This window comes from Pelodiscus sinensis, chromosome 9, assembly GCF_052426305.1.
Source record: "Pelodiscus sinensis isolate ZL-2025 chromosome 9, ASM5242630v1, whole genome shotgun sequence".
Taxonomy (NCBI): domain Eukaryota; kingdom Metazoa; phylum Chordata; order Testudines; family Trionychidae; genus Pelodiscus; species Pelodiscus sinensis.
The window spans coordinates 1,334,177-1,359,556 of record NC_143060.1 but is presented as its reverse complement, the minus strand read 5'-3'; the positions used below and the strand labels follow the sequence as shown (position 1 = coordinate 1,359,556).

Genomic DNA, 25,380 nt, shown 5'->3' with positions numbered 1-25,380 from the left:
GTTAGCAGGTATCAAACAGTATTTTGCATAAATAAAGAAGGTTCAAGCGTGACAACAAGGAACTACGAGGGACCAACAACTTCTGGAGGAGGAGAAATCGAAAAGCTAGGGTCTAATTTCTTTAGAGAAGACACTTGATAAAAGCAGAGCAAACAACGAACAGTATACCAATGCCACAGTACTAGTCTCCTTTGTATTTCCCAGAACACAGGCACAAGACGACAGCTAAGGAAACAAAGGCAGAATATTTCAATTAATGAAAATGCACAAAGAATACACTTTTTGGCTACAGACGAGATAGTTAGTCTCTAGACTTTCTGCCAAAAGATGATATTGATGCCAAGAGTTTAGGAAGATTTTTAAAAATTGGACATGTATATAGATGAGAACATGCTGTCATAATAAAATGTATACCTTATCTGAATCACATCTCACCTAGATATTCCTAGATGTAATTGGTGGAACACAGTCAAAAATTCCGTTGACGTACAAATATATGTAACCCATGTCACACTCTTTGATCTCTGCTAGCAAAGCTGGGTAATAAAAGTTCAAAAATAGCTGAAAATGATTTTTGTCACTAAAGTCAGGGTGTCTACCTATAAATACACACAAAGAACAAGTTGATTGAGTAAGATGGTGAACATTTACATAGATATTTTTCAGAACGGAACCACATTTGTTATGTACTTGTTTGTAATATGTATCCCCATTCTAGGTCAGAGTCTACTGCAAGAATCTGGTAGCAAGAAAAACATATTGGCTACGTCTACACTGGTATGATTTTGCGCAAATACTTTTAACACAAGAGTTTTTGCGTTAAAGTATTTGTGCAAGAGAGCGTTTACACTGGCATGTGCCTTTGCGCAAGAGATGTGCTTTTGTGCAAAAGCATCCGTGCCAGTGTAGATGCTCTCTTGTGCAAGAAAGCTCTGATGGCCATTTTAGCCATCGGGCTTTCTTGCGCAAGAAATTCATGTTGCCTGTCTACACTGGCCTCTTGAACAAGAACAGTTGCGCAAGAGGGCTTATCCCTGAGCGAGAGCATCAGAGTATTTGTGCAAGAAGCCCTGATTTCCTACATTAGAACGTCAGTGTTCTTGTGCAAGTACTCGTGGCCAGTGTAGACAGGTGGCAAGATTTGGCGCAAAAGCAGCTGCTTTTGCACAAAATCTTGCCAATGTAGACACAGCCATTGAGGCGTGTCTTCTGTTTGCTATTTATAATTTTCTCACTTCTACCTGTCAGAATTCTGTCCAGACCTTATAGTTGTTCCTGTGGCAGGTACTGTTTTCAGGTGTTTTGAGAGCACTGAAGCCACAAAAGTGTTAGGAAGAGTATGATAACTCTCTGGACCACTCCTGGCACAACCTCAGGAGATCTGATCTGAGAGGGGAGAAAGAGAACCATTGTTGCTGAATCAGAAATATACTCAGGTTTAAGAAACCAGGGTCTTCTCAGACGCATGGTTTCCATATCCGGGTACAATTCCCAAGGGCTCCAAGGTACGCTAACTACGTGAGATTCCATTCTAAATGTTTCAAAGGACACGTTTCTTGCTTCATAAACCTAGTGGAATGAACTTGGCTGATATGGCAGCCTTCTGATGGAGCTGGCCATCATGGATACATTATATGGTCACATACCATTAGTTAATCATTTAAACAGAGACGAGAGATGGAAATGGGGCCATGAGAGTCTGACAAGTTCTACAGATTTGCTGACTCCCCTGTTTGGAGAAAGAGAGACTGGCAACCAAACAGCCAAGAGAAAACCACATTAGAAGCAGGAAGACTGCCAAAGAATCAGCATGCACACTCGACAACTGGGGATAAAGAAGCACTTAAGGAGGACAAGGCCCTTGTAGAAAGGATATACGAACTGTCTGCATCAGCCCTCGCGGCAGAGGATGTAAGGAAGATTACCACACCTGCACAATTGTTCTAGGTGTAAAGTCTCAGCAATTGTCCCAGACTGAGTTGTTAATGGAGGAAGTTCCCGAACAAATCGATAACCCAAACACAGCAAGAAGTCAGCAGGACCAGATGGCATTCACCCAAGAGTTCTGAAACTGCAGACTCACTGTGGGGGTGTGTACCCCACTGCTTAAACAAACTTCTGTACCAGATGACTGGAGGATCGCTGATATAACACTGATTATTTTTAAAAGGCCCCAGGAGCGATAATCACAGTTAAAGGCTAGGAAGCCTAACTTTACTACCAGGCAAACTGCTTGAAACTCCATGAAAGAACAGACTTAGCGGTCACACAGATGAACACAAACTGTTGGGGAAGAGTCGCCATGACCTTTTGTAAAGGGAAATCCTGCCCTCCCCTCCCCCCAATCTACTAGAATTCTTTGAAGGTGTCAACCAATATGTGGACACGGGTGACCCAGGGAATACAGTGCAACTGGACATTCAGAAAGTCTATGACAAGATCCCTCACCGAAGGGCATAGGAAACAAAGGTAGGAATACATGGTCATTTTTCACAATGGAGAGAGAGAGGATCTGTTCAGGGACCACTGCTGTTGAACATATTCATAAATGATCTGGAAAAAAAAGGTAAACTGGGTAGGTGGAAGATAGCTAATATGACACCTATTTTCAAAAAGGGCACTAGAGGTGATCCTGGCAATTACAGACCCTTATGTCTAACTTCAGTAATGGGCAAAGTGGTTGAAACACTAGTAAAAGAAAAGAATGGTCAGACACACAGATGAACATAGTTTGTTGGGGGAGAGTCAACATGGTTTCTGTAAAGGGAAATCATGCCTCACCAATCTACCAAAGTTCTTTGAGGTGGTCAACAAGCATGCGGACAAGGGGGATCCAGTGGATATAGTGTACTTGGATTTCCAGAAAGCCTTTGGCAAGGTCCCTCACCAAAGGCTCTTAAACAAAATAAACTGCCATGGGATAACTGGGAAGGGCCTCTCATGGACTGATAATGGGTTAAAAAGCAGGAAACAAAAGGTAGAGATAAATGGTCAGTTTTCAGAATGGAGGGAGGTAGCTAGTGGTATCCACTGAGGGTCTGTACTGGGACTGACCCTATTAAACATATTTATATATTATCTGGAGAAAGGAAAACAAAAAAATTTGCAGATGATACCAAACTGCTCAAGATCACTAAGTCAAAAGCAAACTGTGAAGAGCTTCAAAAAGATCTCACAACATTAGGTGACTGGCCAACAAAATGGCAGATGAATGTTAGTGTTGATAAATGCAAAGTAATGCATGTTGGAAAACGTAATCCCAACTGTATGTACAACATGATGGGGACTAATTCAGCTACAACTACCCAAGAGGGAGATCTTGGAGTCATTGTGGGTGGCTCTCTGAAAACATCCACGCAGTGCGCAGCGGCAGGCAAACAGCAAACAGAATGTCGTGAATCATTTAAAAAGGGATAAAGAAAAAGACAGAGAACATCTTCTTACTTTTATATAAATCCATGGGACACCCACATCCTGATATTGCGCACAGGTATGGTCGCCTCATCTCCAAAAAGATCTCTTGGCATTGGAAAAAGTTCAGAGAAGGGCAACAAAAATGGTCAGCGGTTTGGCTGCCATATGATGACAGATGAATAAAACAGGGACTTTTCAGTTTAGAAACGAGCTGACTAAAGAGGGATATGATGGACGCCAATGAAATCATGACAGGTTTGGAGTAGGGATGTAATAAGGCAGTTGATGAACCGATAAGCAAAAGCTTGTAGGTTAATGCTACAGACCACACGCATTCTCCTCCCCCACTTTGCAAGGACATTTTTTAGCAGGCTGGCCAGCAGCCCAGCTCAGTCCTGGCTCATGCCAGGTCCGGGACCTATCCCCACTGCTGCTCTGTATTTAACGTGTATTAGGAGCTGGGCGGGCAGGCAGCCCGGCTCATTTTCAGCTTGCGCTGGGTCCCGTGAGGCGAGCTGGTTTTTAAACGGGTTCCCCTTGCCGCCGGCTCTGATAAGAATTTGTGAGGTTACCTGACTATTCAATTAAGCGATATTGAACATCCCTAGTTTGGAGAAGGTAAATAAGGATCACCGTACTTGGCAAGCCTATAACCCATGTTACCCACATGAATAATATTCATCTACAATTAGGCAACAGGAGTGAAAGCCAAAACCGTACTGAGGCTAAAAATAGAAAGAGGTATGTTCATGGAGCACAGGTCCATCAATGGCCATTACCCAGAATGGTCTGGGATGCAGCCCCATGGGGGCGAGGCTCTGACTGCCCGAAGCTGGGCTTGGATGCCTGGGGACGGGACACTCAAGAACTGCTCTGCTTTCTTCATTCCCTCTGAAGCATCTGGCCCCAGCCACTCCAGGGAGGTAGCTCCTGGGTTATCTGTCCCACTACGGCCATTCTTATGCGCCTTATGTTCTCTGGCTGAGAAAATGACGGCTCAGGTGTCTAGCTCGCAGCCAGGAAAGTCTCTCTCATTAAATAAATGTCTGAGCAATGCTCCACTTCTCGTTTAATCGCACACACGGAAGGGGATTTAAAATCAGCCCCTGGACTCTGAGGTGCTGAGATATTTGTAGGGATCTGTCATGACCATGAGGGTCAGCCAACAGCCTAGAGACTAAGGGGTTAACTATGTCCCTTACCTAAGACAGGTAGAGACAGCCAATAAAAATGCAGATAGGGATTTCAAACTGGGACAAAGGATTTTTGAGGTTTTTCCCTCCTTTGTCCTGGGGCAGTTTCTCTCCAGCTACCGAGGGGGAAGTTTTATACCAAAGCCTGGAAAGATGAGGCTTTGGGGTACTTTTGCAGGCCCCCACTTCTGCATTTATTGTTTCAGAGTGGGGAAGGAGCCTTGACATGGTGGCAGCAGTGGGATTATTTTGAGAACCCAGGATTTTAAAAGGACACTGGCTTTCTTTTGAGTTGCAAGCTTTAACAGTTTTTTCCCTCGTTTTTGTTTTGTTTTGTTTTCTGTGCTGCCTTGGGAAGAGGCAGACAGAAGGTTAACCATAAGCCAGACACAGACCATCCAATCCAACCAGTTTGTTTTGTTCTAGCTTTTGGGACAACTGGATAGCTAGAATAGAATAGGGAAGGGTAGGGAAGGGAAGGGAAGGGAAGGGAAGGGAAGGGAAGGGAAGGGAAGGGAAGGGAAGGGAAGGAGCCGAGTACATGCTTTTGCGATCAGGCAAAGTAGCCCTAGAGAAACCAGCCCTTCCCAAGCAACACCCTGAGGTAGAAACTGCCTCTGAGCAAGGCAAGATGTCCAGCTCTGGGGAGGGGAAACAGGAGCATGTCCCTGTGAGTCCAGGGGGAAGTAAGCTTGAGGGGGCAGGAGGGATTATGCTTTAAAGGCAGGCAGTCCTCTGAGAAAGAGATGGAGTTTCTCTTCCACATGGAGCGTGCACAACGAGAGGCCGAGGCTGAAGACAAACACGCACAACGAGAGGCCGAGGCTGAAGACAAACACGCACAACGAGAAGCCAAGGCTGAAGACAAGCACGCACAACGAGAAGCCAAGGCTGAAGACAAGCACGCACAACGAGAGGCCGAGGCTGAAGACAAGCACGCACAACGAGAGGCTGAGGCTGAAGACAAGCGTGCACAACGAGAGTCCGAGGCTGAAGACAAGCGTGCACAACGAGAGGCCGAGGCTGAAGACAAGCAGGCACAACGAGAAGCCGAGGCTGAAGACAAGCAGGCACAACGAGAGGCCGAGGCTGAAGACAAGCGTGCACAACGAGAGGCCGAGGCTGAAGACAAGCGTGCACAACGAGAGGCCGAGGCTGAAGACAAGCGTGCACAACGAGAGGCCGAGGCTGAAGACAAGCGTGCACAACGAGAGGCCGAGGCTGAAGACAAGCGTGCACAACGAGAGGCCGAGGCTGAAGACAAGCGTGCACAACGAGAGGCCGAGGCTGAAGACAAGCACGCACAACGAGAAGCCGAGGCTGAAGACAAGCAGGCACAACGAGAGGCCGAGGCTGAAGACAAGCACGCACAACGAGAGGCCGAGGCTGAAGACAAACACGCACAACGAGAACCCGAGGCTGAAGACAAGCACGCACAACGAGAGGCCGAGGCTGAAGACAAGCACGCACAACGAGAGGCCGAGGCTGAAGACAAGCAGGCACAACGAGAGGCCGAGGCTGAAGACAAGCACGCACAACGAGAGGCCGAGGCTGAAGACAAACACGCACAACGAGAGGCCGAGGCTGAAGACAAACACGCACAACGAGAAGCCGAGGCTGAAGACAAGCACGCACAACGAGAGGCCGAGGCTGAAGACAAGCACGCACAACGAGAGGCCGAGGCTGAAGACAAGCACGCACAACGAGAGGCCGAGGCTGAAGACAAGCACGCACAACGAGAGGCCGAGGCTGAAGACAAGCACGCACAACGAGAGGCCGAGGCTGAAGACAAACACGCACAACGAGAGGCCGAGGCTGAAGACAAACACGCACAACGAGAGGCCGAGGCTGAAGACAAGCAGGCACAACGAGAAGCCGAGGCTGAAGACAAACACGCACAACGAGAGGCCGAGGCTGAAGACAAACACGCACAACGAGAGGCCGAGGCTGAAGACAAGCACGCACAACGAGAGGCCGAGGCTGAAGACAAGCACGCACAACGAGAGGCCGAGGCTGAAGACAAGCACGCACAACGAGAAGCCGAGGCTGAAGACAAACACGCACAACGAGAAGCCGAGGCTGAAGACAAGCAGGCACAACGAGAGGCCGAGGCTGAAGACAAGCACGCACAACGAGAGGCCGAGGCTGAAGACAAGCACGCACAACGAGAGGCCGAGGCTGAAGACAAGCACGCACAACGAGAGGCCGAGGCTGAAGACAAGCACGCACAACGAGAGGCCGAGGCTGAAGACAAACACGCACAACGAGAGGCCGAGGCTGAAGACAAACACGCACAACGAGAGGCCGAGGCTGAAGACAAGCAGGCACAACGAGAAGCCGAGGCTGAAGACAAACACGCACAACGAGAGGCCGAGGCTGAAGACAAACACGCACAACGAGAGGCCGAGGCTGAAGACAAGCACGCACAACGAGAGGCCGAGGCTGAAGACAAGCACGCACAACGAGAGGCCGAGGCTGAAGACAAGCACGCACAACGAGAGGCCGAGGCTGAAGACAAACACGCACAACGAGAAGCCGAGGCTGAAGACAAGCAGGCACAACGAGAGGCCGAGGCTGAAGACAAGCACGCACAACGAGAGGCCGAGGCTGAAGACAAGCGTGCACAACGAGAGGCCGAGGCTGAAGACAAGCGTGCACAACGAGAGGCCGAGGCTGAAGACAAGCACGCACAACGAGAGGCCGAGGCTGAAGACAAGCACGCACAACGAGAGGCCGAGGCTGAAGACAAGCACGCACAACGAGAAGCCGAGGCTGAAGACAAACACGCACAACGAGAAGCCGAGGCTGAAGACAAACACGCACAACGAGAAGCCGAGGCTGAAGACAAGCACGCACAACGAGAAGCCGAGGCTGAAGACAAGCACGCACAACGAGAGGCCGAGGCTGAAGACAAGCACGCACAACGAGAGGCCGAGGCTGAAGACAAGCACGCACAACGAGAGGCCGAGCCTGAAGACAAGCGTGCACAACGAGAGGCCGAGCCTGAAGACAAGCACGCACAACGAGAGGCCGAGGCTGAAGACAAGCACGCACAACGAGAGGCCGAGGCTGAAGACAAGCGTGCACAACGAGAGGCCGAGGCTGAAGACAAGCGTGCACGAGAGGCCGAGGCTGAAGACAAGCACGCACAACGAGAGGCCGAGCCTAAAGACAAGCGTGCACAACGAGAGGCCGAGGCTGAAGACAAGCACGCACAACGAGAGGCCGAGGCTGAAGACAAGCACGCACAACGAGAGGCCGAGGCTGAAGACAAGCACGCACAACGAGAGGCCGAGGCTGAAGACAAGCACGCACAACGAGAGGCCGAGGCTGAAGACAAGCACGCACAACGAGAGGCCGAGGCTGAAGACAAGCACGCACAACGAGAGGCCGAGGCTGAAGACAAGCACGCACAACGAGAGGCCGAGGCTGAAGACAAGCACGCACAACGAGAAGCCGAGGCTGAAGACAAACACGCACAACGAGAAGCCGAGGCTGAAGACAAGCACGCACAACGAGAGGCCGAGGACAAGCATTCACAACGAGAGGTGAAGCTGCCAGAGATAGTGGCAGAGACGAGGCGAGCAGAACTAGAGGTCCAAGTTGCACTGAAGAAAGCTAAGCGACTGGACGCTTAAGGTACCCCACCCAACAACCCTGCCCCCATCACTATTCAACCCCCCAGGAGGCTCCCCATGTACCAATTAGGGGATAATGTCGAGGACTTCTTTGTCTACTGTGAGAGGGCCTGCAGGGGTACAACATTCCTCCTAGTCAGTACATGATGGGAGTTAAGATCACAAGTCACTGGTCCCTTACTGGGGGTGGCAGCTGACCTGCCAGGGAACTCGGTAAACGATTATGAATTGTTTCAGCAAGAGGCCAGACTCAGGATGGGGCTCACTCTCGAACAGGCCTGGTGTCGCTTCAGGGCCTCCAAATGGACCCCAACCACACCATTCCCCGAACATGCCAGTCGTGTACTCAAAAGCTGGGAAACATGGCTCTCTGGAGAGAAGGCCCACACCTGAGAAGAAATCTCTCTCCTGATGCAGATGGAACAGTTCCCCGAGGGTGTTCCGGGAGAGATCAGAGGGTACATCCAGGACGGAAAACCAAAAAACATAAGAGAGGCAGGAGTGCTCGGGGCCTGATGAATGGAGCTAGGAGGAAAAGCAGCCCGGAGAGCAGTCTGAGGGGGACCTCCTACAACCGGGGATCCTCCTGGCCCCCACCTCGCAGAGAAGGGCCCTATACACCTCCAGGGAGACCCCAGACTTTCCCTCGTCCCTCCACTCCATCCACGGGGAACCCTCCCCGCTCCAGTGATACACCCGTGATACGATGCTTTAAATGGAATGAAATGGGGCATGTCAAGGCCGACTGTCCCAAGAGCACCAACAGGCTGCAGCTCATCACCCCGGGGTCAGCACAAGAAGCCTCAGGCCCAGAGGCCTCACACATCCCCCCCAGAGTGGAGGGAGACTGAGTGTGTGGGGGACGGGAGGTTGTTGCATGGAGGGACACCGGAGCACAGGTGTCAGTGATCCACCAATCTCTAGTGGACCCCAAAGCCATTGACCCGGAGACTCTAGTCACCGTTCACCCCTTCAAGGCCGACCCCTTCGACCTGCCTACTGCCACGTTACCAGTTCAGTACAAGTGCTGGTCAGGGACTTGGACTTTCACAGTGTATGATGACTACCCCATTCCTATGCTGGTTGGGGGAGATTTGGCCAACCATGTAAAACAGGCTACGAGGGTGGGAGTGGTCAGGAGTAGCAAGGTTACCCAGGCATCCACACCTAAAACCTCTCCTGAGCCTACCAGGGGTCAGGCTGTGCACCCAGATACCCCGACTCCTGCGGTGACAGCACCCGACCCCAGAACAGTAGCTACAATTGCAGCCCTTGATCTAGTTCCTGAGTCCCAGGTGAGGCCGACCCAAGAGCCAGAATGGATGGGGCAACCAGTACCAGGATCGGAACCGGCCACAGAGGGCGCCATGGAGTCAACAGCAACAGCTGAATCTGCACAGGAGGCCCCGCAGGAGCCTGCAATGCAAACCCATACCCCGGAAGGAAGTGATCCCCGCCTGTAGAGGTACCCCCCTCCCCTGTAATGCTTCTTGTTGGACCTGATGTGACGTCTCCAGCTTCGAGGGAGCAGTTCCAGGCAGAACAAGAAGCAGATGAGAACCTCCAAGGCGCTTGGACAGCAGCCAGAAGTGAACCACCGCCTCTCAGCTCTACCAACAAACCAGGTTTGTGATAGAAAGAGGACTGTTATACCGAGAGTCCCTTTCTAGGGGACACCAGGAGGACTGGCATCCTCAGAGACAGCTGGTGGTTCCTACTAAGTACCAGGAAAAGCTCTTAAGCTTAGCCCACGATCACCCTAGTGGCCATGCTGGGGTGAGCTGAACCAAGGACCGGTTGAGAAGGTCATTCTACTGGGAGAGGATGGGCCAGGAGATTACTGGCTATGTCCGTATTTGTACAGTGTGCCAACAGGTGGGGAAGCCCCGAGACCAGGTCAGCCCCTCCCCATCATAGAGGTCCCGTTCCAGCATGTAGCTGTGGATATTATGGGTCCATTCCCTAAGACCACCCCCAGAGGGAAACGGTTCATATTGACCCTCATAGATTTTGCCACCCGATGGCCTGAAGCAATGGCTATAGGAAGCACTTCGGCCAGGAACGTGTCCTAGGCATTAACAGATATCTTTGCCAGGGTAGGCTGGCCTTCAGAGATCCTCACGGACTCAGGGACCAATTTCCTGGCAGAGGCAATGAAACGCCTCTGGGAAGCTCATGGGGTAGAGCACTTGGTTGCTACCCCCTACCACCACCAAACCAATGGCCTGGTGGAAAGATTTAACGGGACTTTGCAAATCTGCATATCATGGCTCGCAAACGAACGCTCCAACGACTGGGACCTGGCTTTGCAACAATTACTGTTTGCCTATAGAGATGTCCCACAACCTAGTTTGGGATTCTCACCTTTTGAACTAATGTTTGGGCGCGCAGTTAAGGGTCCCTTACAGCTAGTAAGGCAACAATGGGAGGGGACTAACCCTTCCCTGGGAACCAACAGTTTGGATTTTGTGCACAACCTCCAAAATACCATTAGAGGCTCTCTAGCCATTGTCCAGGATGCTCAGCAAGAGCAAAAGGCCTGGTATGAGAACCATGCCAGAGAACGGTCCTTCAAAGTAGGGGAGCAAGTCATGGTGCTGAAGGCGCTCCAGGCAAATAAGGTGGAAGCATCCTGGAATGGGCCATTCACGGTCGGTCCAGGAACGTCTAGGGGCCATTAATTACCTCATAGCGTTCCCTAACCCTGACCTTAAGCCTAAGGTCTATCACGTCAACTCTGTAAAGCCTTTTTATTCCCGAGAACTCAAGGTTGTTCAGTTTACAACCCAGGAGAAGGAAGATGCAGAGTGGCCCGAGGGAGCCTGCTACGACGGGAAAGGCAAGGGCGAAGCAGAAGAGGTAAGCCTCTCCCTGAGCCTCAGGGTCAGCCAATAAAAATGCAGAGAGGGATTTCAAACTGGGACAAAGGAATGTTTAGGTTTTTCCCTCCTTTGTCCCGGGGCAGTTTCTCTCCAGCTGCTGAGCACAGACATGTCTCCCTCTTCACTATCTGGAAGTAGGGGAACGTGGAGATCAATCCGTTCGGTTTTGTTGTTTCATGGTTTGGGAAATGGGATCGGATGTCTGTGCATTTCAAAAAATATTTTTTTGCTCCCCTTTGTAATTAAGCTCCTGGCCCATGGTGGGGTCCCCCGATGAGTATATTAATTGGTGACTTTTCCATCTAGTCATTCTGCTGGCAACAGGAATATTGTGGTGATGATAAAAGTTCTTTCTCTTTTCTTTTTATTAACCTGGGATTGGTTAATTTGTGTGTCCTGGTTTTTACTTTAGGGCTGAGATTTCCCAAGTGGTCTTTCCCTGGTTTTCTCATTATGACTTGGGTGGTGGCAATGGATTTTTATCCTCAAAATCTAGGTTTTTAAGATTTTGGGGGGAAGTTTTCTACCAAAGCCTGGAAAGATAAGGGTTTGGGGTATTTTTGCGGGCCCCCGCGTCTGCATTTATCATGCCAGGAGGAGGGAAAATGCCTTGACAGGATCAAAGAGAGAACAGTGGCCCCAGAGACATTTAAGATACCCTAGCGTGCCGAGGCATTACAGCACCCAGAATGCAATGCCTGGGACAACTGCTATCCCCCAGGCAATGCAAGGTGAGTTATGAATTCTGTTGGCCCTATTTAAGTCCTTAATGCTCATCTCTACCCTTAGGATTCTTAGGGCATCCAGACCTAAAGAAACCTCCCACTTCCCCCCATGCCAAGGGCTCATTTCACAGCCACCGCCTTAGCAGCTAAGCACTGAAGATGACTTTGAGCCAGTCCACGCTGCTCCTAAGTCTGCCTGCAGAGCGACAGAAGGGTGTGCACAGCTAAGCCATGGGGGCACTCTTCCCCGATGAGCAGAACAGGCACCCTGCCACTATGAGCTTGGTCTGAACAGTGCAGGGCAGGGCAGGGCAGGGCATCACACACAGGGCAGCCACAGCGAATGGCTTCGTGGCACCCACCGCTAAGGCAAACCACCCTTCAGAATGCCCGGGGCCGTCCACACACAGTGCTGTTGGGCAGTTGCCCACTGAAGCAAAGCTCAGGAACGCCATGTTTACAGAGGGCATTTAACCCAACAGCTCATCGGCCGTCTATGCAGCGAGACCAACCTACGTGAAAAAGAACAGTGGGATGTGAGCTCATATCACAGTCCTCCTGTGGGTGCTATGGCAGTCCCCATGCCCCAGCCATATACGATGAGACCCTTTGAGCCCACTTGTGTATTGGCCAGGAAGTTGCAAGGACGCATCTAATCTCAGGAAGAGAACATCTCTCCTTAGATGAGCCGCAGGATACCTTTGGGGCGGCAGCATTCAACTCTGCATTCAGACTTCCTGCAGCTAGCCCCCTGCACTCTCCTGCAGAATCACTCCGCCTTTACCTGCTACTGACACTTTGTTTCTTGGCAAGAAGCTGTAAAAGAAAATGAGACCAACATGCGGCAAAGGAGGATGTTCCTACGGATCCCTTTGGAACGAGCCCCGTACAAATAAGGCTGAAACACAGTGCGCTTTTGTTTACCATTGCAATGGGGAACCTGCTGCACACATTCTTCAGGCCTTTCGAGAGCCAGTGCTCTGCAGAAATCATTTGTAACTGTCAAATGTTTATCATCTGCAGTGTTTCAAACTGGGGAACTCCAGGAACTGGGACAGAGCCAGCGGATGGTGAGAAATAAAGTAACCAGTGAGCCACAATCCGATGGAGGTGCCCCTCCCCCCCAAGACAGCATACACGCGAGTTGGACGAGATCCTAGGGTCACAACGTCCCAGACACCTGGCAGCAACATTCCGCCAAGTGTAGCTAACCCGGAGGTCTCTGGCGTAAGGCGTCTGCGGCCAGGCGCTACGTTATGCAGCAGTCGCGGTGAATGCAAGGGGCGCAGCACACGCCCAGGAGGGAACTGTACAAGCGAATGCTGGAAACAGAAGTTGCAGACATGACTTTACCAGCAGGCCTGCCGGCGGGGGACAGCTGTCCTGAGCCCAGCCATTTCCACAGGCCCAGGGCTCCCATCCACTGCAGTGGCAAAGGCAGCAGCTGGAGCTCCAGGCCCTTTTAAATTGCTTCCGGAGCCTGCACAGTGCTGAGAGGCTGCCTGGGGGAGGCTAGTCCCAGCCCCGCCCTTCCACCTCTGGCCCTGTCCTTCCCAGGGGCTGAGAGCATCCCCCCACCTTGCACAGGGCTGCCCGGCTCAGCATCCTGGGGGAGCTCATTTTATAAGGAGTCAGGGTTATTTCGAAGGAAGGGTTTGTTCCAAAATAACTGCGTCTACACAGTGTTTTTTATTTCGAAATTGGGTATTTCGAAATATCGGCCGGACTCAATTATGCAAATGAAGTGCAGGAAATTAAAATCCGCGCTTCATTTGCAATTTCGCTCGGCTGCATTTGCATTCCTCTCTCGAAAGTGTAGACTTACCCAGTTATTAATCTGTTAGATGGAGTGCCAACGAACTGTCCCGGAAGGTTTCCCTGGGAACGGGTGTCAATGTATTGATTCAAGCCCTCCCCTCTTTGCTTTGCTTTCACCCTCCTGCTAGGCACGGAAGAGTGTACTTGTAGGCAGCATCAGGTCATAATTGAAAAAGACAGAAATGTTCAATATGACTCATACATAATTCAGCTTATCCGCTGCCCTGGAGAAAAAGAGGAGAGGTGTTTGCACGTCTACCTCACCCACCATCAACAGGGGAAAATAATTTTCAATTACACTAAGTTGATGCAGCTCTGCTCACACACAGGACTGGGAATTACGCAGAAAACGCGTTGGGCGGAGCAAGCAGCAGATGAAGGATGCGGCAGGGACTCGAATCACAGAATATGCCCGTGTGTTGGAGCTCTTGATGATACCTGTCTCAACGGACTGAGTAGAGGAAGTTGCCCATCAGAAGAGACAGTGTGCCAGGATGCACAAAACCCAACAGAAACCTAAATCAGAATCAGCAGGGAGGAAAACAGAGAAGTCAGCTACACCCCGAGTGCTTCTGAATTTCCAGCTTCAATGCTAAGGCCTGTGTTCCCAAGATCAAAGGGGGGAGAGCGCACAGGGCCTGTACTGTAACACCTGGGTGTTGTGTCCTTAGCAGCCTGTAGGGCTGTGATCGGCAGAGCGCTACCCCCCACCTGGGGTCTCGGAGCTGGTCACACTCCTAAAAGACAGCAGGTCGGCACCCTTCAGTTTCCCTCTGACAGCAACTGCAAGAATTAGTACAAAGCCGGGAGCAGTGGGAAAAGCCCCGTGGATTTCACCATCCTAGTCCATTCTCTTCATGGAAAACGTGTCATTGCCAATCAGCTGGGTAGAATTCCTGTCCGGGAAAAACCATGGGAAAGAGGAGCCTGGGGCAAAGAAGAGGCGCTGACAGGCAAGTGCTGCAGCACGCATGCAGGACCAGCTGGCCCAGCCTAGGACCCCTTGTGCCCCCGCTGGCAGGGCCTGCTCACGGCCCCGACGCAGGAGAAGCTCACAGCCCCCGTGCTGCTGCATCAGGTGCCACATGGAACGGTGCCCATGGCCACGGTCTGGCTGGAAGTTACGTCCTTGTCTGTAAAACCCTGAGAGGAGGGAAAAGAGAAACTGTTGTGATGAGCCGAGTCCTGGGTGTGGAGGAAGGGAGCTCATCTCCCCCACAGCCCCAGGGTGGGGCCTGGCTCCCCTGCCAGAACATGTAAGCTCACGACTGTGCATGTGCACACACCCACACACCGGGGGCTGCGAGAGACGTTCCATCGGACCCGACGCGCCCTCCAGACTTTCCCAAGCGTTCTCTCTCTGGGGTGAACCTCCTTGCTTCACTCCAGCCAATGGCTCTGCGAGGCGCTGTACCACCAGCCCCACAGCCCTCATGTGTGCCTCACCCAGAACTGGGACAATGCATGGGAAACATGTCCTGGGCGTCCCAGGGGCCAGCTTATGGTCCATCAGCTGGCCCGGAGGGTTTTCACTAACATGCCGGGGGTGGGAAGCATCCAGACACCAGCGGAGAAAGGAGGTAACATCATCTTCTTTTGGTAACAACCGTGACTCTAGCCTCACACTTAACAGCACTGTCGTGTCCTTTGCCGTCAGTCCGTACAGAAATGAGGTGCAGTGTCCCTGCGGTGCGGGGCGGGGGCAGGGGACGTGGCTGTGTGACTCAGGGAGTGTTCATGCAATCTGGCTGGGTGGGTTGTGCCGAACATGTCAGCGGCCACTGTCCAGCGAGGAGACAATTCGCTGACTCGCCCGCGTGGGGCCACAGCAGGGAACGGCTCAGCGTTGCTTAGGGACTCAGCAGTGCCCACCAGATATGCCTGGACTCGTGTTCTCCAAGGGAGGGCACAAAAACCAAACACGGGGCCCATGCTTGGCGTTTCTCACTCCCCCACCTACACTTCGAGCAACAGGACCCGGAGAAGACTGAACCTCAACCGAGGGGACTGTCCCAAATGCCACGGTGAAGGCTGCGTCCTACAGACTGCAATCAGTGCCCCGTGCGCCGAGCTGATAAGCAGAGCACCCACAGCCAGGTTTGTGTTTCTATCGGTGGTGCACGTCCGCAAATGCCTTGGCGCACATACACATTATTCCGCACAAGAGTGGAAACGATTGGCAGGAACACTGGCCGCAACATCCAGTGGGGTAAGAAAAGTTGCCCACTCGAACGGGGTTGAGAGCTCGGACTGTGTGTTTACATTTCATCGTCTTTTGGTAACAACCGTGACTCTAGCCTCACACTTAACAGCACTGTCGTGTCCTTTGCCGTCAGTCCGTACAGAAATGAGGTGCAGTGTCCCTGCGGTGCGGGGCGGGGGCAGGGGACGTGGCTGCGTGACTCAGGGAGTGTTCAGGCAATCTGGCTGGGTGGGTTGTGCTGAATGACCCCGGTGCCTGGCGGGATTCTGGGGGTCACTCTCAAGGCACTGAGGGTATGTCTACACTACCCCGCTAGTTCGAACTAGGAGGGTAGTGTAGACATACCCTGAGAGAGACAGCCCCGGCTGGAGGGACCTACGGGGCGCCGCAGTCCCAGGCTGTACCCAAGGATCCACGCACAGGCGCATGTTTATTTGCCACGGGGGTGACGCCTGCCATGGGCATGGCTACAGCTCACATTGCTGAGGCCCAGGGAGCCGGCGAGAACCCCAGGGGGAGCACGTAGGGAAGCAAGGGGCTGGGCAGGTTCCCAAGACCATTGGAGACTCCTTCCCCTTTACTTAGTCCTGCAGCCAGACACCCGGTCAGAGCTTGCAGCGCAGCGAGCCCTCCTTGCACCACCTCTGTCCGTCTGCACCAGCCAAGCGCTCTGCCTCCCCTCCCCTTTGAAAACGGCCCTTCCTCTGCTGTCACAGGCACCCGCTGCCGGTCAGAACCCCACTTGCAGAAAGTCCCTCGGCGCCAGCGCCACCTCAGCGCCAGCGCCACCCCGGCACCACCTCAGCGCCAGCGCCACCCCGGCACCACCTCAGCGCCAGCGCCACCCCGGCACCACCTCAGCGCCATCGCCACCCCGGCACCACCTCAGCGCCATCGCCACCCCGGCACCACCTCAGCGCCAGCGCCACCCCGGCACCACCTCAGCGCCACCCCGGCACCACCTCAGCGCCACCTCAGCGCCAGCGCCACCCCGGCACCACCTCAGCGCCAGCGCCACCCCGGCACCACCTCAGCGCCAGCGCCACCCCGGCACCACCTCAGCGCCACCCCGGCACCACCTCAGCGCCACCTCAGCGCCAGCGCCACCCCGGAACCACCTCAGCGCCAGCGCCACCCCGGCACCACCTCAGCGCCAGCGCCACCCCGGCACCACCTCAGCGCCATCGCCACCCCGGAACCACCTCAGCGCCAGCGCCACCCCGGCACCACCTCAGCGCCAGCGCCACCCCGGAACCACCTCAGCGCCAGCGCCACCCCGGCACCACCTCAGCGCCAGCGCCACCCCGGCACCACCTCAGCGCCAGCGCCACCCCGGCACCACCTCAGCGCCAGCGCCACCTCAGCGCCAGCGCCACCCCGGCACCACCTCAGCGCCAGCGCCACCTCAGCGCCAGCGCCACCCCGGCACCACCTCAGCGCCAGCGCCACCCCGGCACCACCTCAGCGCCAGCGCCACCCCGGAACCACCTCAGCGCCAGCGCCACCCCGGCACCACCTCAGCGCCACCCCAGAACCACCTCAGCGCCACCCCAGAACCACCTCAGCACCAGCACTGCCTTAGCGTCACCTCAGCACCAGCATCACCCCAGCACCACTCTGGCGCCACCTCAGTGCCAGCGCCACCTCAGCATCAGCATCACCCCAGCACCACCCTGGCGCCATCTCAGCACCAGCGCCGCCTCAGCACCACCTCAGCACCAGCATCACCCCAGCACCACCTCAGTGCCAGCGCCACCCCGGCACCACCTCAGTGCCAGCGCCGCCTCAGCACCACCTCAGCGCCAGCGCCGCCTCAGCGCCACCTCAGAATCAGCATCACCCAAGCATCACCCTGGCGCCACCTCAGTGCCAGTGCTGCCTCAGCACCACCTCAGCGCCAGCGTCGCCTCAGCGCCACCTCAGAATCAGCATCACCCCAGCACCATCCTGGCGCCACCTCAGTGCCAGTGCCGCCTCAGCACCACCTCAGCGCCAGCGTCGCCTCAGCACCACCTCAGCACCAGCGTCACCTCAGCGCCACCTCAGAATCAGCATCACCCCAGCACCATCCTGGCGCCACTCAGTGCCAGTGCCACCCCAGCACCACCTCAGTGCTGGCGTCACCTCAGCACCAGCGCCCACTTACAAACACACACGCATCTGTACGGACCCGTCCCGCTGCCCGAGACAAGAGAGGACACTATTCAGGCAAGCCGACAAGACCATTGCCTGGAAAAGGCAGCGGCGCCTCGAGACACTGCCCTTTACACAAAATACAAACAGGCCACTCGGAACCCAGCTCCACTCAAGGCTTATTCTGCTCTAGGCAAGTCCCAAGAGCTTTGTCTCACACGTGGCACTTTCTGAGCAGCCACGGCAGCCCTCTGGGGAGAGGAGTGAGTAGAAGCCATTTCCACAGCGAAGTCAAACCAGTTCAATTCCAGCCAGCTGCAGAGCCGGGGGGAATCTCGCAAGCCGGCCCCAACAAACTGTGGCAAATGAATCCAGGTGGTGCAGAAACACAGGTTATGCTTTGCACACTTCAGAGCTGCCACGGAGCGGGCCCGGCAGGGGAACTGACAGAGGAAAAAGACCATAAAGGTGAGTCCTGGCTCAATCCCAAAGCTGGGAGTGGGCCTGCCCGCGATTCATCGGAGGCACTTCAAAGCAAAGCTCACAATCCACAGGCTGTCCCTGAAGGAACCAATGGCAAATAGCACAGGAGGCCTATGGCTGGCCGTGCAGGACTCGAGCATCCCTCGGCGGTCTCTGGAGTCACTAAGGAAACGTGCAGCTACCAAAGCCACAGGCACACTGCCGGCGTCTCTGCCAGCGCGAGAGATTGCCACCTACCTTCTAACACTGTCAGCTTGGCACTGGTGTTTATCTCCCCAACGCTGTTGGTCGCTGTGCACTCATAGATTGCTTCATCTCGATGAACACGCAGAGGCTGAATCCGGAGAACTGAACCTGATCCGTCATCGAACTCGATGACCTTGACAAGGAAAGAAAAGGGTCGTTACTGCCTCCTACGGACATGGAGAGCGAAAGGGAGGCTGAACTCAGGAGCACGATCCATAAACACAAATAAATGCTGCCTGGCAAAGAGGAGCTAGAAAATTCAGGGTTAGAAATAGATTTGCCCTTGGAGAAGCCCCAGTGCTGCTCTGTATGACAGAATACAAACTAGACACGCTATCGGCCCGCTCCCCCAGAGACGGATCCTCTGAGCCACCTTTCCACTGGTGATTTCACTAACCCACAGCTGGGCGTTGCTGCCAGTTGCTGCTCACCCAGCTAGAACGTGGCTGAGCCCAGTGCTACGACCCTGAGGTGCGCCAGAGAAATCTTGCTAAGCGTGCACAATGAGCCTCTTCAGCTTGCACTTCAACAGCACCAAGGAGGCACAGCTCCTTCCGGGATCGGGCCCCTCACAGCAGGAGCAAAAGCCAGGGCCCTTCCATAGGACAGATGCTCTCAGCCTGCCCTCATGCTGCGGCGGGAGGGACATTCCTCGCGCTCCTCTCCATGGCGGAGCACAGGGGCCTTGCTGTGCTACGGGCCATTATCCACTGTTCTTTGACGAGAGGCTGAAGCCCCAGCCTCAGGCCCAGTTAACTTTCAACTCGGCCTGTTTCAAACACTGAGGAGCAGCGCGATGGACAGAGGGCGAGCTGAGCGCTGCCAGGGATTCTGCAGGAAGTGGCACTAGGCCTCGGCACATCCCTCGCCCAATCGTTTTATCGCTCTCTTAATACGTGAAGGGGCTCAGCCGCCAAGGGCACTGGGACGCCCTGCATCAGGGCCAGTCACTGAGAGGCCCAGCGAGGGGCCACCAGGGGCAGAGGAGGTGAAAGGAGCGAGGCGGCGGGAGGTGAAAGGAGCGAGGCGGCGGAGGTGAAAGGAGCGAGGCGGCGGGAGGTGAAAGGAGCGAGGCGGCGGGAGGTGAAAGGAGCGAGGCGGCGGAGGTGAAAGGAGCGAGGCGGGAGGTGAAAGGAGCGAGGCGGCGGAGGTGAAAGGAGCGAGGCGGCGGAGGTGAAAGGAGCGAGGCGGGAGGTGAAAGGAGCGAGGCGGCGGGAGGTGAAAGGAGCGAGGCGGCGGGAGGTGAAAGGAGCGAGGCGGCGGGAGGTGAAAGGAGCGAGGCGGCGGGAGGTGAAAGGAGCGAGGCGGCGGAGGTGAAAGGAGCGAGGCGGCGGGAGGTGAAAGGAGCGAGGCGGCGGGAGGTGAAAGGAGCGAGGCGGCGGAAGTGAAAGGAGCGAGGCGGCGGAGGTGAAAGGAGCGAGGCGGCGGGAGGTGAAAGGAGCGAGGCGGCGGGAGGTGATAGGAGCGAGGCGGCGGAGGTGAAAGGAGCGAGGCGGCAGAGGTGAAAGGAGCGAGGCGGCGGAGGTGAAAGGAGCGAGGCGGCGGAGGTGAAAGGAGCGAGGCGGCGGGAGGTGAAAGGAGCGAGGCGGCGGAGGTGAAAGGAGCGAGGCGGGAGGTGAAAGGAGCGAGGCGGCGGAGGTGAAAGGAGCGAGGCGGCGGAGGTGAAAGGAGTGAGGCGGGAGGTGAAAGGAGCGAGGCGGCGGGAGGTGAAAGGAGCGAGGCGGCGGGAGGTGAAAGGAGCGAGGCGGCGGGAGGTGAAAGGAGCGAGGCGGCGGGAGGTGAAAGGAGCGAGGCGGCGGAGGTGAAAGGAGCGAGGCGGCGGAGGTGAAAGGAGCGAGGCGGCGGGAGGTGAAAGGAGCGAGGCGGCGGAGGTGAAAGGAGCGAGGCGGCGGAGGTGAAAGGAGCGAGGCGGCGGAGGTGAAAGGAGCGAGGCGGCGGAGGTGAAAGGAGCGAGGCGGCGGGAGGTGAAAGGAGCGAGGCGGCGGAGGTGAAAGGAGCGAGGCGGCGGGAGGTGAAAGGAGCGAGGCGGCGGAGGTGATAGGAGCGAGGCGGCGGAGGTGATAGGAGCGAGGCGGCGGAAGTGAAAGGAGCGAGGCGGCGGAAGTGAAAGGAGCGAGGCGGCGGAGGTGAAAGGAGCGAGGCGGCGGAGGTGAAAGGAGCGAGGCGGCGGGAGGTGAAAGGAGCGAGGCGGGAGGTGAAAGGAGCGAGGCGGCGGAAGTGAAAGGAGCGAGGCGGCGGGAGGTGAAAGGAGCGAGGCGGCGGGAGGTGAAAGGAGCGAGGCGGCGGGAGGTGAAAGGAGCGAGGCGGCGGGAGGTGGAAGGAGCGAGGCGGCGGAGGTGAAAGGAGCGAGGCGGCGGAGGTGAAAGGAGCGAGGCGGCGGGAGGTGAAAGGAGCGAGGCGGCGGAGGTGAAAGGAGCGAGGCGGCGGGAGGTGAAAGGAGCGAGGCGGCGGAGGTGATAGGAGCGAGGCGGCGGAGGTGATAGGAGCGAGGCGGCGGAAGTGAAAGGAGCGAGGCGGCGGAAGTGAAAGGAGCGAGGCGGGAGGTGAAAGGAGCGAGGCGGGAGGTGAAAGGAGCGAGGCGGGAGGTGAAAGGAGCGAGGCGGCGGGAGGTGAAAGGAGCCAGGCGGGAGGTGAAAGGAGCGAGGCGGCGGGAGGTGAAAGGAGCGAGGCGGCGGAGGTGAAAGGAGCGAGGCGGCGGAGGTGAAAGGAGCGAGGCGGCGGGAGGTGAAAGGAGCGAGGCGGCGGGAGGTGAAAGGAGCGAGGCGGCGGAGGTGAAAGGAGCGAGGCGGAGGAGGTGAAAGGAGCGAGGCGGGAGGTGAAAGGAGCGAGGCGGCGGAGGTGAAAGGAGCGAGGCGGCGGAGGTGAAAGGAGCGAGGCGGCGGGAGGTGAAAGGAGCGAGGCGGCGGGAGGTGAAAGGAGCGAGGCGGCGGGAGGTGAAAGGAGCGAGGCGGGAGGTGAAAGGAGCGAGGCGGCGGGAGGTGAAAGGAGCGAGGCGGCGGAGGTGAAAGGAGCGAGGCGGCGGGAGGTGAAAGGAGCGAGGCGGCGGAGGTGAAAGGAGCGAGGCGGGAGGTGAAAGGAGCGAGGCGGCGGAGGTGAAAGGAGCGAGGCGGCGGAGGTGAAAGGAGCGAGGCGGCAGAGGTGAAAGGAGCGAGGCGGCGGAGGTGAAAGGAGCGAGGCGGCGGGAGGTGAAAGGAGCGAGGCGGCGGGAGGTGAAAGGAGCGAGGCGGCGGGAGGTGAAAGGAGCGAGGCGGCGGGAGGTGAAAGGAGCGAGGCGGGAGGTGAAAGGAGCGAGGCGGCGGGAGGTGAAAGGAGTGAGGCGGCGGAGGTGAAAGGAGCGAGGCGGGAGGTGAAAGGAGCGAGGCGGCGGGAGGTGAAAGGAGCGAGGCGGGAGGTGAAAGGAGCGAGGCGGCGGGAGGTGAAAGGAGCGAGGCGGCGGAGGTGAAAGGAGCGAGGCGGCGGGAGGTGAAAGGAGCGAGGCGGCGGGAGGTGAAAGGAGCGAGGCGGCGGAGGTGAAAGGAGCGAGGCGGCGGAGGTGAAAGGAGCGAGGCGGGAGGTGAAAGGAGCGAGGCGGCGGAGGTGAAAGGAGCGAGGCGGCGGAGGTGAAAGGAGCGAGGCGGCGGAGGTGAAAGGAGCGAGGCGGCGGAGGTGAAAGGAGCGAGGCGGCGGGAGGTGAAAGGAGCGAGGCGGCGGGAGGTGAAAGGAGCGAGGCGGCGGGAGGTGAAAGGAGCGAGGCGGGAGGTGAAAGGAGCGAGGCGGCGGGAGGTGAAAGGAGCGAGGCGGCGGAGGTGAAAGGAGCGAGGCGGGAGGTGAAAGGAGCGAGGCGGCGGAGGTGAAAGGAGCGAGGCGGCGGAGGTGAAAGGAGCGAGGCGGGAGGTGAAAGGAGCGAGGCGGCGGGAGGTGAAAGGAGCGAGGCGGCGGGAGGTGAAAGGAGCGAGGCGGGAGGTGAAAGGAGCGAGGCGGCGGAGGTGAAAGGAGCGAGGCGGGAGGTGAAAGGAGCGAGGCGGGAGGTGAAAGGAGTGAGGTGGCGGAGGTGAAAGGAGCGAGGCGGGAGGTGAAAGGAGCGAGGCGGGAGGTGAAAGGAGCGAGGCGGGAGGTGAAAGGAGCGAGGCGGCGGAGGTGAAAGGAGCGAGGCGGGAGGTGAAAGGAGCGAGGCGGGAGGTGAAAGGAGCGAGGCGGCGGAGGTGAAAGGAGCGAGGCAGCGGAGGTGAAAGGAGCGAGGCGGGAGGTGAAAGGAGCGAGGTGGGAGGTGAAAGGAGCGAGGCGGCGGAGGTGAAAGGAGCGAGGCGGCGGAGGTGAAAGGAGCGAGGCGGGAGGTGAAAGGAGCGAGGCGGCGGAGGTGAATGGTGAGGAGGGCACTGGAGAGCCGCCCGTACGAAGGCTCCTGTGCCCAAGGGAGAAAGCTCTGACACAAGCAAACCCAATTCAGGGGCAGGTGCGGCAGGGGAGGCAACTCCACTAAGAAAAGCAAAACTGGCCGAGAGCTGCAGCCCAGAGGCAGGGCTACATTGCCCGGGGGGAGGGGCATGACACAAAGGACCAATGGGAAGAGAGGGGCGGGGAACTCAATGGCTTTTCCCATTAAAAACTTTCAAACAACGGAGGGCGGGGAGCCCTGTTTGCCCCCACCCCTGCCAGAGCCAGTCTCCCGCTGGCATCCCCGCCCTCCTACTCGGCACCCAAATCCCACCCAGAGATGGCAGCACTGCACCCTGCAAAACTGCTGCTAGAGCCTGGGCACGCTCGGCCTGCCAGCGCGGGGCTGGGAGGCTTCCAGCCCACAACCCTTCCTCCTGCAGGGCCTCTTACCTGTCCTGACCCCGCTCCGACATCTTCGCTAGTGGGCCCTGTGGCTCTGGGCTGCACCTGACTCGCCAGAAGCCGGATTCAGACGCTGGCTCTGGCTAGGGGCTCTGGGCCGGACCCAGACGCTGGCTCTGGCTAGGGGCTCTGGGCCGGACCAGACGCTGGCTCTGGCTAGGGGCTCTGGGCCGGACCCAGACGCTGGCTCTGGCTAGGGGCTCTGGGCCGGACCAGACGCTGGCTCTGGCTAAGGGCTCTGGGCCGGACCAGACGCTGGCTCTGGCTAGGGGCTCTGGGCCGGACCCAGACGCTGGCTCTGGCTAGGGGCTCTGGGCCGGACCCAGATGCTGGCTCTGGCTAGGGGCTCTGGGCCGGACCCAGACGCTGGCTCTGGCTAGGGGCTCTGGGCCGGACCCAGACGCTGGCTCTGGCTAGAGGCTCTGGGCCGGACCCAGACGCTGGCTCTGGCTAGGGGCTCTGGGCCGGACCCAGACGCTGGCTCTGGCTAGGGGCTCTGGGCCGGACCCAGACGCTGGCTCTGGCTAGAGGCTCTGGGCCGGACCAGACGCTGGCTCTGGCTAGGGGCTCTGGGCCGGACCCAGACGCTGGCTCTGGCTAGGGGCTCTGGGCCGGACCCAGACGCTGGCTCTGGCTAGAGGCTCTGGGCCGGACCAGACGCTGGCTCTGGCTAGGGGCTCTGGGCCGGACCCAGACGCTGGCTCTGGCTAGGGGCTCTGGGCCGGACCAGACGCTGGCTCTGGCTAGGGGCTCTGGGCCGGATTCAGACGCGGGCTCTGGCTAGGGGCTCTGGGCCGGACCAGACGCTGGCTCTGGCTAGGGGCTCTGGGCCGGACCCAGATGCTGGCTCTGGCTAGGGGCTCTGGGCCGGACCAGACGCTGGCTCTGGCTAGGGGCTCTGGGCCGGACCAGACGCTGGCTCTGGCTAGGGGCTCTGGGCCGGACCAGACGCTGGCTCTGGCTAGGGGCTCTGGGCCGGACCCAGACGCTGGCTCTGGCTAGGGGCTCTGGGCCGGACCAGACGCTGGCTCTGGCTAGGGGCTCTGGGCCGGACCAGACGCTGGCTCTGGCTAGGGGCTCTGGGCCGGACCAGACGCTGGCTCTGGCTAGGGGCTCTGGGCCGGACCCAGACGCTGGCTCTGGCTAGGGGCTCTGGGCCGGACCCAGATGCTGGCTCTGGCTAGGGGCTCTGGGCCGGACCCAGACGCTGGCTCTGGCTAGGGGCTCTGGGCCGGACCTAGACGCTGGCTCTGGCTAGGGGCTCTGGGCCGGACCCAGACGCTGGCTCTGGCTAGGGGCTCTGGGCCGGACCCAGACGCTGGCTCTGGCTAGGGGCTCTGGGCCGGACCCAGACGCTGGCTCTGGCTAGGGGCTCTGGGCCGGACCCAGACGCTGGCTCTGGCTAGGGGCTCTGGGCCGGACCCAGACGCGGGCTCTGGCTAGGGGCTCTGGGCCGGACCAGACGCTGGCTCTGGCTAGGGGCTCTGGGCCGGACCAGACGCTGGCTCTGGCTAGGGGCTCTGGGCCGGACCAGACGCTGGCTCTGGCTAGGGGCTCTGGGCCGGACCAGACGCTGGCTCTGGCTAGGGGCTCTGGGCCGGACCCAGACGCTGGCTCTGGCTAGGGGCTCTGGGCCGGACCAGACGCTGGCTCTGGCTAGGGGCTCTGGGCCGGACCCAGACGCTGGCTCTGGCTAGGGGCTCTGGGCCGGACCAGACGCTGGCTCTGGCTAGGTGCCCAGGGCCGGACCCAGACGCTGGCTCTGGCTAGGGGCTCTGGGTCGGACCCAGACGCTGGCTCTGGCTAGGTGCCCAGGCCCGGACCCAG

At 57.3% G+C, this 25,380-nt stretch overlaps 1 protein-coding gene across 10 annotated transcripts in view; it reads right to left on the bottom strand.

Moving 5' to 3' along the window:
• PTPRF (protein tyrosine phosphatase receptor type F) overlaps positions 1-25,380 on the bottom strand; it is a 572,086-nt gene that overhangs the window by 213,001 nt on the left and 333,705 nt on the right. For all 10 annotated transcript variants that reach the window (XM_089780368.1, XM_089780367.1, XM_089780372.1 and 7 more), the window contains one exon: positions 18,727-18,868. In XM_089780368.1, the coding sequence (XP_089636494.1) occupies positions 18,727-18,868 (142 nt within the window). The remainder of the gene's footprint in view (positions 1-18,726; positions 18,869-25,380) is intronic.